Source organism: Uloborus diversus, chromosome 8 (genome assembly GCF_026930045.1).
Source record: "Uloborus diversus isolate 005 chromosome 8, Udiv.v.3.1, whole genome shotgun sequence".
Lineage (NCBI taxonomy): Eukaryota > Metazoa > Arthropoda > Arachnida > Araneae > Uloboridae > Uloborus > Uloborus diversus.
This window is the reverse complement of record NC_072738.1, coordinates 34,902,188-34,916,414: the sequence shown is the minus strand read 5'-3', so window position 1 is coordinate 34,916,414 and position 14,227 is coordinate 34,902,188. Positions and strand designations below refer to the sequence as shown.

The following is a 14,227-nucleotide window of genomic DNA, read 5'->3' as shown; positions in this document are numbered from 1 at the left end:
ACGACCAGCAACAGGCTCTGGGCCCAGCTAGGCTGGTCCTAGTCAATTAATTAGTCCCCAATGAAGATCAATGGCCCTCTTAAAGCTATCCACTCCCTTGCTCATTACCGCCTCTTCCGGTAAGCTATTCCAAGTGCCCACGACCCTGCTAAAGTAGTAGTTTTTCCTGATTTCCAAGTTAGCCTGAGATTTAAATAGCTTAAAACAATGACCCCTTGTCCTGCTTTCCCCGAAAAAATTTAACCCATTTACATCTTTCATTTTGATAAATTTAAATAACTGAATCATGTCCCCTCTGACTCTCCTTTGCTCCAGGCTATACATGTTAAGCCTATTAAGTCTGGTATCATAATCTAACTCTGAGAGTCCCCTTACTAATTTAGTTACCCTTCTTTGAACCCTTTCCAATACAAAAATATCTTTCTTCAGATAAGGGGACCAAAACTGAATAGCATACTCCAAATGAGGTCTTACTAAACTCCTATATAAAGGCAGAAGAACTTTCTTAGATTTGTTTGAAATAGATCTATTGATAAACCCAAGCATTTTGTTGGCTTTGTTACTAGCAATACTGCACTGTTGACTAAACAATTCATGCTTCCAGAAATATTTTCATTGATGTCATTCATAAATATAATAAACAAAAGAGGCCCTAAAACTGATCCCTGAGGAACCCCACTTAAAACATCACTCCAATTAGAATGATTTCCTCTCACAACTACTCTTTGCTTCCTACCAGTAAGCCAATTTCTAACCCAAAGTAAAGTTTTTCCTCCTATTCCTATGTCAGCTAACTTGCTGAGAAGAGCAACATGCGGTACCTTGTCAAAAGCTTTTTGAAAATCAATATAAACAGCATCCACACATTTTTTGTTATCTAAAGCTGAGGTAACCTTGTCGTAGAAATGCAATAAATTAGTAGTACAGGATTTACCCTTCCTGAAACCATACTGCAAACTAGTCAACAGACTATTAGTCTCTAAGAACTTCATGATCTTAATTTTGATCAAAGTTTCGAAAATCTTACAAATCACTGAAGTCAAACTTACAGGTCTATAATTCCCAGCAATACCTTTAGACCCCTTCTTGAAGAGTGGCGTTATGTTAGCTAGCTTCCAGTCCTCTGGCACCGTCCCCGAGTTATAAGAAGCATTGAAAATATTCAAAATAACATCCACTAATTCCTCTGCACATTCAACTAAAATTTTTGGATAAATATTATCTGGTCCCGGAGCTTTAGTTGCTTTAATCTTTTTCAAATGAAATAAAACCTCCTCCCTGGAAAATACAAAATCCTCAAGCTGTATAATAGCTTGTGTCTTGTTAGTGTCAACTGTTGAGATACAGTTATCGTTAAACACACTGGAAAAAAAAGTTATTTAGAACATTTGCAATATCCTTATCATTTTGGATTAAATTTCCATACTCATCAACCAAAGGCCCAATTTGACTGTTTCGAACTTTCCCAGAATTAGCGTAAGCAAAAAACCTCTTAGGGTTCCCATCAATGTCATCTGCCAGCCTTTGCTCCAATTCCCTTTTCTGAATCCGTACCAAATACTTAAACTTTCGCCTTGCCTTACCATACTGGAGCCTCTCCGCACTCTGACCAGTTTCTTTAAACTTACGAAAAAGGGCTTGCTTATAATTAAGAGCTTCTTAAGTCTCCCTGGAGAACCACATGGGCCAAATTTTGGTACTAACACCTTTTCTCCTAAATGGAACATAGTCCCCAACCGTTTTAGCAAGTTTATCCTTAAATTCCGTCCACTGCTGATCTACGTCGCTATTTTCCAATCCTGACAAAAAAACCTCTTTCAAGGTCTGCCTAAGTGCAACAAAATCAGTGTTTCTGAAATTGGGCACAAACCTTATCATCTTTGCACACTTCAAATTTAACCCGGAACCTAATGCTGTTATGATCACTATCTCCAATATGCTCCCCTACACACAACCCCGGAACAAAACTACCTATGTCACAAAAAACTAGATCCAACATCGCCTCCTCTCGAGTTCCCTGAGTTACTACTTGATCTAAGAAACAGTCACCAATTGCTTTTAAAAATTCCTCTTCTTTGCCATTACCAGGATAAAAATTATTCCAATCAATACCCGGAAAATTGAAATCCCCCATTATGATAACGGATCCCTTACTGGACATGTCACTAATAATACGGTACATCTGTTCATCTTGTCCCTGGTTTGAATTAGGTGGCCTATAAATGTTTCCAAAGCGTAGCTTTATGCCCTTACTGCTCATCAACTCCAGCCAAACCATATCACTATCAGTAGGCTTATCATTTATGACCAATTCATTGCAAATATAACAACTCATGCCTGCACACAGACACAATCATGCACGTCTACACACACACCTACACACATACCCGCATACTCATGCCTGCACACAGACGCAAACACACACTGATACATACACAAATAGGCACGTATACACATACACACACAAACACACACGCCTACATACACCCACTCGTGATTGTAAAAAACATAATTTGAATTCAAGATGTCAAAATTCAAATTCTTTTTTTTTTCTTTTTTTTTTAAATCACAAATTACCTCTTACTGTAACTGCCCCTTTGGCAAACAACTGAGAGAGTCTTAGAACTACTCCTGTAAGTGATCAAGGGCTTCGCCTTAGTTAAGATTTACTAAAATGTATTTAAACATCTACTACAGACAACTATGGTACAACCTGTTTCGCTTCATACAAGAGTCCTGAACTAAAGAGAGAAAAAAAAAAAGCATCATTTGATTCCTTCAAAATATGCATCCTCACAAAATATTTTTCAGAGGCTGTGAATAATGCCTAGAAAAAATACAGGAATGACTAAATAAAATATTACAATTCACACCAAAAACAACAGATTTATGCATCAATAATAATCTTACAGCATCTAAAATACTTATAACTGCTGGTTATTGTAAAACCCAAAATAAATTTAAGAAAAATCCAAGAGGAATGTTTAGAAATCAAATATAGAAACATTTATAACAAAAAGAAATCAAGTGAAATAAAATAACAAAAAACAATGTGGCAGCAGAAATAACAAACATTGATACAAGTTAAATAGGTGATTTACTTTTGTATCATTTTGCTACATTGTTTTCCTTATCTTTTTAAAAAATCTTACACAAAAATGGTTCAAAATGAATTCAAAGATGGTCAAAAATATTCCCACTTATGACACACTAATTGCTGAATGCCGTCCACCAGCATATTAGCATTTACTTTGAAGCCTCGAACATCTAATGGCTTACACTCTCAGTTAGTTATAATGATAAAACACTATGATAAAATAATATATTCCGGATAGCGGCAGATTCGTCCTGTTTCTGTGTGTTCATGTGGCACCACTATCAGCAGATGCCATTACCACAAGAATTTTGATGCCCAGTTTCCTCCCCAGATGGAGGAACTTGGCTCTCTTCGGTTGGAAACTTCCCTAGGAATTTAATTCTGCTAAATGCACTCAAAGCCAAACGAGTACTTGAAGAATCCTTTACATGCCACATAATCATACGGCAAAGACACTGTTGATTTTCTGCATCTTGAAAATTCACAGACTGGAGAAGGGTTCAAACCTGCACCTTTAGGCACGAGATATCAATGCCTGACCACTACACTACTCTGTAAGCCAAGGTGATTTTTTTAATACTTTATAGAGTTTGATTTAGATAACAGTTGTGCAAAACAGCTTTTAAAAACTACTGTATTTCAAAGTAAGGATTTTCCCCCTTGTGTGTTGCCCTATCTAGCATTTAAATTAGATGGTGCACCCATTTCAATTTATAGAAGAATAACCAAAGCATTGAAATAAGAAAGTTAGAAAGTTTAAAAAAAAAAAGGCTACACATTTGCTTTCTTCTTGTTTCTTCCGAATAGCAGATGTATCCAAGATTTCAAATTTATGGAAATGATATGCTGACAGAATTCATCTTGATTTATGAAATGTTTTTAGAGCATTTTTATCATTAACACACCTTAATTATTAATCACATCAATTTTTATGTATCAGACATACAGGTGTGTAAGCGAAAAAAAAATTGAAAACAACAATTGAAAATGATAGAAGACAGATTGATGCTATCTGTTTTGTGGCAAAAAAGATTATAAGAGGTACTGCTAAAAAGTGTGGTTCGAAAAAAAACTACTAAATGAAAGCTTTTGTTAGATGGCAAAGGAATGCACTCAAGTGCACTTACATCCGCTTTCTTCTGAATAAATTTATGCATTGATTCATTTGCTTTAAATGGGCAATGCAGGTTATTTTTTTTACACAACTTGGAAGGGAAACGAGTTGTGTGCATCACATGACTTCTTTTTACTCCAATTTAATGTCATTTTCTCATTATCGGCAGTTTTAATGTGATTCAATAGTTTACTCTCTGAATATCACCAACAGTGGCTAAATTGAAACCTGATTTAAAAAAAAAAAAGAAAATCGCCAAATTTGTCCCCAAGTTGGCGGCAAAATTTGCCGACCAAAAGACTGGCGATATATTGCCAAGTACATAAAAAGTAGTCGAAAACTTTGTACTGCATAGTGAATAAAAAATGACAACGTGTATAAGTACAAATTGAGAATGAAAAAAGGTTAAAAAACCAGCAAACAGCTGTTTCGGCACTCTAAAATACAAGTGCCATCGTCAGTGCATTAAAAACGAAGACAGGTTCACCCGACTAAAACACAGTCGAGAGACAGTCCCTCGACTGTGTTTTAGTCGGGTGAACCTGTCTTCGTTTTTAATGCACTGATGATGGCACTTGTATTTTAGAGTGCCGAAACAGCTGTTTGCTGGTTTTTTAACCTTTTTTCATTCTCAATTTGTACTTATACACGTTGTCATTTTTTATTCAATATTGCCAAGTGTCCGCCAAATTATAACACCACTCGAGTTTACATTGAAATTAACAATGATTTCCCCCAAAAAAGGGGCAAAAGACCCCTTTAGAAACAACCGAATGCAACCAAAAGGGGAGGTGCACAACTAGACCCCACTAGGGGTCTAAGTACCAAATTTCAACTTTCTAGAACATTCTGTTCTTGAGTTATGCGTTACGTACACACATACGCACGTAAGCACATACAGATGTCACGAGAAAACTTGCTGTAATTAACTCTGAAATCGTTAAAATGGTTATTTCGCATGTCTGTACGTTCTTAGGCACTTATCCACGTGTGGTCGAGTCGAAAACAAAACTCAACATTCATTTGGGGGTGAGCAAAATGGAAATTAAGGTTGATTTTTGAGTGAAATTTTCTTTGCGAATACAATACTTTCTTTTTTGTGAAAGGTAGTAAAAATGAAAGAAAATAATTCCAATTTTTTGAAATAATGAAAAATAACAACAAAATCGTCTGCAGATTTTGTTTTTGTCTCAGTTTTCATTCTCGGTTCTTAAAGTGGCAATAGATCATAGATTATGTTGTTAATAAATATAATTATTCTACATTTATGTGGCTATTAGGAAGCCAGCTACTTTTTACAGTTAATAAAAATGTATTATGCCTAGAAGATATACAAAATAATACTCAAAGTATTTAATAAATAAATACTTTGGGGAGGATATGGATCATTCTGCCTCTCAGTCATCACCACTTTTATGAAATGTTAAAACCTGGAAGTAGAGAAATAAAGTTGGAAAAAAAAAACCCTGAAAAAAGAGGCAAGGAAAAGAAAAGAGAAAAGACGAAAATGAAACCACCCAATTTGCAATAATCAATTCAACCTCAATGAGTACTAAATAAGTACTATATTTAGAAGATGACTTATAAATAAGATTTAAGAATCAAACTAAGAAAATTTAAATCATAGAATTTTGTCAAAATTAGTTTGTCTTGATATTCTATATTTCTCTGTCAATTGACATAATACTGTTTTAATAAATTTTTATAACACATAAGTTGTCTTTAACGCTCAGTAATTCATGAAATATCAAAACACATTATTCCTTTTATAGCAAAGAGGTGTAAGTTACCTAGCTGAAAGAGTGGTGTGGTAGAAATAGGATGCAGGTGAATGCCCCCACTATATTTTTTTAATTTTTACATCAGTACTCTCTCACTTTTTTATATTTTTAACACAAGCCCCCCTTCAGATTTCATTGACTTATGCTTGTATCCCCTACATCTTTTTTCAGGAATACACTAATGATATGGAGTGGAGCAAATGGGTGTTTATTGAAAAACAAAAAGTTCTTTTTTCAAAAAAAAAAAAAAAAATCCTATGCAAAAATTTATTATTAGAAAAAATTCATGCTTTGTATTTAAACTAACAGTTACATAAAGGAACTCGTATTGAAAATATATGCGTATAAAAACTCTCTAGAACTTTCTGTAGGGTGGACTGACCAGTGAATGAATGTTTAAGCCTAATTTCATTTACAGAAATTTATAATTTCATTAAAAAGAGTAATACTTGGTACATGACATTAAAAATGTTTTTACAGATTTGTGCAACTATTGAAAAAAAACTGAGAGAACATTAAATATTCTACTTCAGGTTTTTTGGAGGGTATAAACTTTAAAAAAAGTGGACTAGCCCAGTAAATGATCCAACCAGTGGACAAGTGCAACATTTTCTAGTCCTTTTATTTTAGGAATTGACTTAATGGGCCAGTCTCATTTGGTAAAAAAATGAAGATGACTGGTTTTTGGACTAAACAATTCAATCGTACAGAAGGAATTTACTGCTGTCAATTTATCAGAGAAAAAACTTTAAAAATTCTATTTTTAAAACGAAATTATGAACTGCTCATTCATTAGGGGTGTTCATTTACTGGTTGGTTTACCTTATGATCCGATTTTGCAAGAGTTTTATACAAACTGTTATTTTAGTTACTTACATCCTTTTGCTTCTTGACTTCTGATTATTGCATGAGTGACATATGCCAAGAGAGCCCAGTCAAAATGGGGTTTAAAACTCAAAAATTTTTATTTGATGATTTTGCTTCTCTGCTTAGTGGAAAACTTTAAAATATTAAAAATATTATGTGACCATAGTTTTAAATTATTTTTGTATGTCAATATTTGTAAAGAAGAGTTGAACTTGATTTTTTGAAAAGGAATATTTCAAGTAATTACTTAAATGATGTGTTCTTTTACTACTATTGTCGAGACATATGCATGATATTTTCAAGTTTTAATTTTATATAATTCAGTCTTTTTTTTCTTCTTCTGAAGGTTAAAAGAATGTCTGTGAAGGAGGCCCCTCCTGAAATGTCTACCCTTGGTTTCAAGTTGTCATGATCAGGCCATGACAATGAAAGAAACCTGTTAGACGAAGAAATTTTCATTTTTAAAATAAAATCTTTTTTTTGTCCTTATTAAATATTTTTTATGTGTTTTACTACTACTACTTTTTACAAAACAACAAAAGTGATACGTTTTTAGTTTGAATTTAGAACCAATTGTGTTTTGGTAATATTTCTTGTGTCTATGAAAAGTTTCTATTTTAAAAAACACAATTCATTTATCCAATTTAACAATTATATGAAAAAGTAACTTACTTCTATTTTGGTAAAAATCTTTGATATTGCTTTATCAAGTTTTTCATGAAGCTCCCTTCTGTAATTAATAGATTTTGCTTTGTTCGGATCAGCAGACTTTGCCTCTTTCTATACAAATGGAAAATAGATTCAGATTTTTACTTCAATGGATAGTTTAATTTTATTTATACCCTAACATATCGTCGGCACCATGCTAAACTAACAAATGCAAAAAAAAAAAGCCTTTTTCTAATTCCGTGTTTGCCATAGTACTCAGAAAGGGTTATACTTACTTCAAAGGATAGTTATTTTTGCTCTAACAGTTATCAATAAAAAATAAAGCATTGAAAAAAAAAATTATACTCAGTGTTTTGGTCTCTCTTGAAAAGTGCCAATTTTCACTTTCCTTAGTTTAGTATGATGATGAAAATATACAGGTTGTTCTGTTTTCACCTGCAGGACCTTTATTTTCGCAACCGTTAGTCCTAGATGTATACGTCCAATAGAAAAAAATGTTCAAAATCAGATGCAGAGTTAAGATATTGAAAGTTTGAAGTAAAAATAAAAGTCAAAAAATTCAAAATTTAATTTTTCATACCAGAAGGCTATATATATACTCTAAATATAAATTAGGGCCCCAGGTTGGTAATTTATATTTAGGGAAATAATTTCCATTGAAATATAATTCCAACACAAAACGTTTGAAATTCATACGACCAATATTCACTGAGGTATGAATTTTATTTTTATTCTCCCCCATTGATCATCATTGATTTTGTATACCATAACAGTATTTTATGTTCCATTTTTTGAAATACAGTATAAATTTTGTTCTTTAAGTAAGAAAGGGTATTAAATAGTTGATAAATGGTTTAAAACAGTTTGAGGGATGTTTACAAATGTCTAAAATAATTGAGTATGTACATAAAAAATCTGCACCCATACCCTTTTCCACAATGCAGAATTTCGACTTATGCAAGGGGTCTTAAAACGCATGCCTCGCATAAGTCAAGACTCTACTGTAATTATTTCTGAGGGCCACTCACAGCTTTAACTAATTTCTGGACACAAACAAAGCAAAAAAAAAAAAAAGGAACGAAAATAGCATTTTCAATTGACCTTTGTCCTCAAAGCCATGAGTGAATCACCAAATTATTTATGCTAACAGGCACCTAGTATTAAGTTCAAGTAGCATCCACATTTTAAGAAATTGGCAGGGGTCACACATTAATTTTGAAACAAAACGATCATTCATTTAGCATTATTTATTTATATCCTTAAACTTTGACCCATACTCAAGGGCCAACTAGATAAATTTGAGAAGACAGAAGGTTCACTTTTTCTTATCATGATACTACTAATATATTCCGAAAATTGAAGGTGTCATCTGTCAAGCCACCATTTAATTTTTCAGACTTAAAAAAAAGTGACTCTTAAAATGGATTCTGAGAAATCCTAGGGTTTCATTTGAGGGCTTTCATTGGGTCACTCAAGGTTCTGCCTAACTTACATGCCTTCTCTTAAATCAAACAAGATATACTAAGGACAATCATTTGTCTTTGCATTATGACACTTGAATATATACACTGTCTGATTCAAACACACACCAATGTGCCAGTGAACATAACACAGCCCAGACATGCTGCATGTTTTTTGGCTTTTACTTGATGATACATTTTCTGTAATTTTCTTATTTTTCTGAGCTATTAAAGTTCTTTTGAGAGTTTATGTCTAAAAGGTGGGGGTTGATGAATTTTTTTATGCCCATGTGGATAGAAATCATTCATTTAGTTATATATGGGTTATTAATAAGCTCCCATGCAATGCTGCATAGGAAGCTAGTCCAAATATGAAACACTCAACAACTGAAGTGTAAGGCTACTTGTGCAACCCGCTTTCCTCTAAAGAACCCAAGTGCACCAGTGGAATATTTTGGGGGCTTTGGCCCCTTCTTACAACCTGAAGTCCCCAAAAACATGCCTTACTGCCAACGACAGAATGTTAATTAGCACAGGTATGCCAATGCCTCTCAACAGGAATGACGTGATCCCCACAACATTACAAAGCCCCCCCCCCCCCTGAAAAAAACGTGGAGCAAATACCTCAAAACACATCCCTCTGAAAATTTCAATGGCACAGCCTGTGCCATGATCCCTTACTTGGGAACCCAAGAATGAGCAGTACATTAATTTATTTCATTTTTTCCACGCCATGCATAGAACTTAATGCTTGATCAAGGAACTATTGCTTCAAGGTAAAGTAATTCCGTAGGTTTGTTTTCTTGCAAGCAACTTTGGCACAGTTACATTAAACAGACAATGTAATGTTGAAGCAAATGAAATGTTACTAAGAATTGACATTTTAGTTAATATCTCCTCTAATTAAAGTTATAGAAAAACGAAAACTGCCAAAACATGTTCAAAAAAGTACGTATCTATCGATACGTGGTTCCACTGTCGATTCTTTGGCATTTGGAAGAAGTTAGAGTGAAATACATAGATAGATAGGCAAAGAGTTACAATGATACACTAAGTTTTTAATAGTGCAGTTGGACCTCCATATATCGAGGTAGCAAAATGCCAGAAAAAAAATTGATATATAGAAACAATCTTTCTTTATCCCAAAAATCTCCTAAAACATTAAAATTAAAGCTCATCCCTATCACAATTTTCGTGTAAGAAACCCAATTTCTAATTTACACAAGCATCGGATTAAATGAAAGTTAATAATTATAAAACAGAAATTACATTTTTTCACCTTTATACATCTTTATGCTTCGGCAACTCAACTTGATTGGCAACAATAGGGGATTTTCGTTTTGACGATGAAATCGCGAGAAAAGTAAAAAATCAATCTATTTAACTTGAATGATTTTTACTGCAGCTAAAAAGACTAGGAATCAGCAGACAAAAGGGCTAACTTGAAACTGATTTTACAATGTTACTGGTTTCAACTAAGATGTTTGAAATGAACTTGAGGGAATTTAAGAACTCAGAACGAAACAAGGACCTATCTACACACTCCTCAACCCCAGATTCCTTATGAGTTTCGTAGCAACCTTCAGTGAACATAATTTTCTCCCCTAACCAGGGGTGCCCATCCGCCCAAAGATCAATGGCGCAAAATCCCCCCCCCCCCCCCCACCAAAAAAAAAAAAATTTCCCCAATTCTCCGACTTTTAAATTAGATTAAACATAACACTTTTTAGAGTCTCAAATTTTCAGTTTAAATTTACGATCATTCGCATTCATTTAATGAATTAATCAAAAAATATATTTTTTAAAAAAAATCAAGAAATACAAGTTTGCTTAAGAGTAATAAAGTTACAACGAATGAAAAAAAAAGCTTACATTTACGAGTGCTATTTCAAGAAAAGCATTAGTTTTTTGTTATATATTTAGAAGCTTGCTACAAAGGTGGTCAAAATTATAAGGACAAAAGAAAATTTTCTCAAATCTTAGCTGCATTTGGTTGGAAAGTTCTGCAAATTTTACGACTAAATTTATGGTAAAATAAACTTTTTTTATTATTATTATTGGAAATACATAGGAATTTCGTATTCATAGAATAAAGTTTGAATTTTGACTTCCCTGTTATATGGACAAAATTATAAGGACAATTAGATATGTGTATTCTAAAAAGCTAAATTTGCTTGTTTCTTGTTCTGCGCACTGCACTACATAACGATATAAATGCTTAGTAAGAGATTGGGGATGTCACATTCTATTTTTACTGTCATGCCATTACGTAACTAAAATTGAAGAATTTAAGAAAGTGAAAGTGGTTGCTTGTTGCTTGAAAAACTTCATGATTCACTGTGCGTCAAATAGCAACAAATCTGAATACATAGAGATCGGTCATTTAGAGCTTTCTCAAAAGTCCTGGCAAACTAAGACCACAAAGACAAACAGGCAGGAAACCTTCTGCTTCTGTACATGTGAAACACATGATCGTAAGACGAACTTGCTCTCCGAAAAACAAGCATCAAGAGATATTTGATGTTAATTTAAGTTACAATGCAGTTCCGGAACTGTTCAACATGTTTCACAAAAAGAGAAAATTTTTCATGATGTGAAATTAATATCACGACCGACTTTTAAAAAAGTTCATAAGAGACCAGGGGTTCAACTTGCCAAAAAAATGCGTTATTATAGGTAAAAAATGGGAAAATGTATTCTTTTCTGATGAGAAAATTTTAGCTAGGATAGAAAAGATGGTTTTTGTTACTTCTGGTGCTATCTCTGTGAAGGGGGGGGGGGGGGGAAATCTCAAAGCGTATATTTGGAGATGGCTCAGTAATGGTCTGAAGAAGTTTAGAACCGGAAACTGTACCAATATTTTAAGTGGCAGGGCAGAGTGAATTCTGAGAGTGATGTTGTTATACTGAGCAATATTTTAAAAACCAAAAAATATTGTTAATTACGGTAGGGTATTATCCTGCTGAACAATTTGTTTTTAGCAGGATAATACCTAATGACATACTTATCAAACCTCAAAAGCATTGCTTGACGTTTATTTCGGGAAATTACTGTACTATCCGGACAAATGACTCCACCTAACTTTAATGGAAACTTTGTGAGGGATTATGGCACCCGAAGTATGGAAAAAATGGTATTCAATATCGAAACAAGCAGGAACTGATTTTCTCCATCGAAAAAACCAAGACAAAAGTTTCCAAGAACGTTCTTCAATTTCCATGACATCAAGACTGATAAAAGTAATTGAAAAAAAAAGGGGGGGGGGGGGGGTATTATTGATTGCTGGGGTTTTTCAGGGGGAAAACGCTCCGTTGTCCTTATAATTTGGTCTAGTTTTTTAAAAATGACATTTTTTTCATTGATTATGGAAAACATTTACATTTTGTTTTTTCAAATGTTCTGCATTCCACAATGATTTCTAGCATAAAAAGGCATGCTGTGTATAAATTTCACTGAATTATTTCAGAAAAAAATGCTGTCCAATTGTCTGCTGCCCTTTTAATTCTAACAACCACTGTAGTAATCACTGCTAATACTAAAATAAGTTTTCCCGTTTGCTCGGAGTTTCAAATTTGCGTGTTGCAACCACCAGATTCACTTTATTTAGAGTATGTGTTGGCGCAGTTTGTAATTAATGTATAAATCCCAGTTTAAAAAGTGATAAAAATTTTCAGGGTCATAGAGAGCAAAAACTAAACGGGAAGGGGTATGAGTTTTAGCTAGTCCTCCACCCCCCCTCGTGTTCTCCTAACATATTTTAAAATACCGAGAAGCAGTGGATCCAGCTTTTGATTTGAGAGGGAATCAACAAACTCTATCCTAAGTATAAAATGGTTTCCTGGGAATCCCCCCCCCCCCAAAAAGAAAGATCGAAATTGTAGTCAAAAAATTTGGCCTTGAATATTCTGCTTCGAGAACGGCTGCGGCGTAAAATTCAATGGAAGAATATTCATGGCGAAATTTTTCGACACGGCCGCTCTTCAATACATCGCTGGGTGAAGGAATTTTACGTCACGGCCGCTTGAAGGGTTTAATGACTCTCCCCTGGCTATTTTTTGAAATTGAAATACAAAAAACGCAGTTTTAGACGAATTTTTATAATATTAGCAGGGGTCGGGGCTCTCTTCTGGAACTTTTTCGAATATTGTTCTAAAACCGCTGTTTTGTAATGTTAGGTGGAGATTTTGACACTCTCCCGGGGCTATTTTTCGAAGTTGAGGCCTTCACTACGCAATTGTGGAGATCCTCTTCGGTTATGTTACGGAAAGGGGGTTCGGGGGCCCTTCCTAGATTTTTTTTTTGCGATTAAAAGGGTTAAAAATGCGATTGTAGACAATCTTTGAAAACATGAGGAGTCATCCAGTTTTTCAAAACTGAAGCTCCGAATACGCAATTTTAGCCAACCTTCGATTATGTTTAGGGGTAGAGGGGGGGAAAGAGAGTTTTCGGACGCTTTTCCACTGTACTTCATTGAAATTGTCATTCTAAAATGCAGGTTTTGACAGTCTATTTTTCGGAATCAGAGCTCTAACAGATAAGCTTTAGCCGTTCTTTGGTAATGATAGGGAGAAGGGAGTTCAAGGGCTCAACCTGGAACTTCTTTGAAATTGTAGTTCTAAAAAAGTAGTTTTAGACCTTTGGTAACGTTAGGCGGAGAAGGCGTTCCGTGGACTCCCGTGACAATTTTATGAGAGCGGAACTCTAAAAAAGCAATTATAGATTGTCTTCTATTAGAGGGGGGGGGAGAATTTTTTGAAATTTAAGTGTTAAAAACGCGTTTGTTGTAGACCATCTTTGGCAGCATTCGGAGCAGGTAGTTTTTCGAAATTCAAGCTTACAAAAACGCAATTTCAGCCGATCTTCAATGATGTTTTGGAGGAGTTTTCAGAAGCTCGACATGGTTTCAGAATTTAAACACTAAAAACGAAACTTAAAACTATTTTTATAATGGTTGCGAGAACTGCGGAAAGGGGGCACTTCATCGAAAAATTTTCGAACTTGTATCTTTATAAGGGCAGTTTCAGACGATATCTTTGGCAATGTTTGTGGAAGAGATGTTCAAGAGGCCTCCACAGGCAGTGAAAGGAATTCATGACTCTCCCATGGAAATTGAAACCATAAAAACAAAATTTAGGACCGTCTTTGCTACTGGGGACGGTGCGTTCTTATAAAAGCTTATAGAAATTGAAGTCCTAAATACGTATAACCACCTAAAAATCGGTTACACAAATATACACAG

The 14,227-nt window shown here is 34.4% G+C and overlaps 1 protein-coding gene across 2 annotated transcripts in view; it reads right to left on the bottom strand.

Moving 5' to 3' along the window:
- Nucleotides 1-1,117: 1,117 nt before the first annotated feature.
- Nucleotides 1,118-14,227, bottom strand: part of LOC129227449 (uncharacterized) — a 45,004-nt gene continuing 31,894 nt past the window's right edge. For both annotated transcript variants that reach the window (XM_054862008.1, XM_054862009.1), the window contains exons 6-7: nt 7,532-7,639; nt 1,118-2,827 (exon numbers count right to left, since the gene is read on the bottom strand). In XM_054862008.1, coding sequence (XP_054717983.1) covers nt 2,702-2,827; nt 7,532-7,639 — 234 coding nt within the window. In that variant the 3' untranslated portion in view covers nt 1,118-2,701. The remainder of the gene's footprint in view (nt 2,828-7,531; nt 7,640-14,227) is intronic.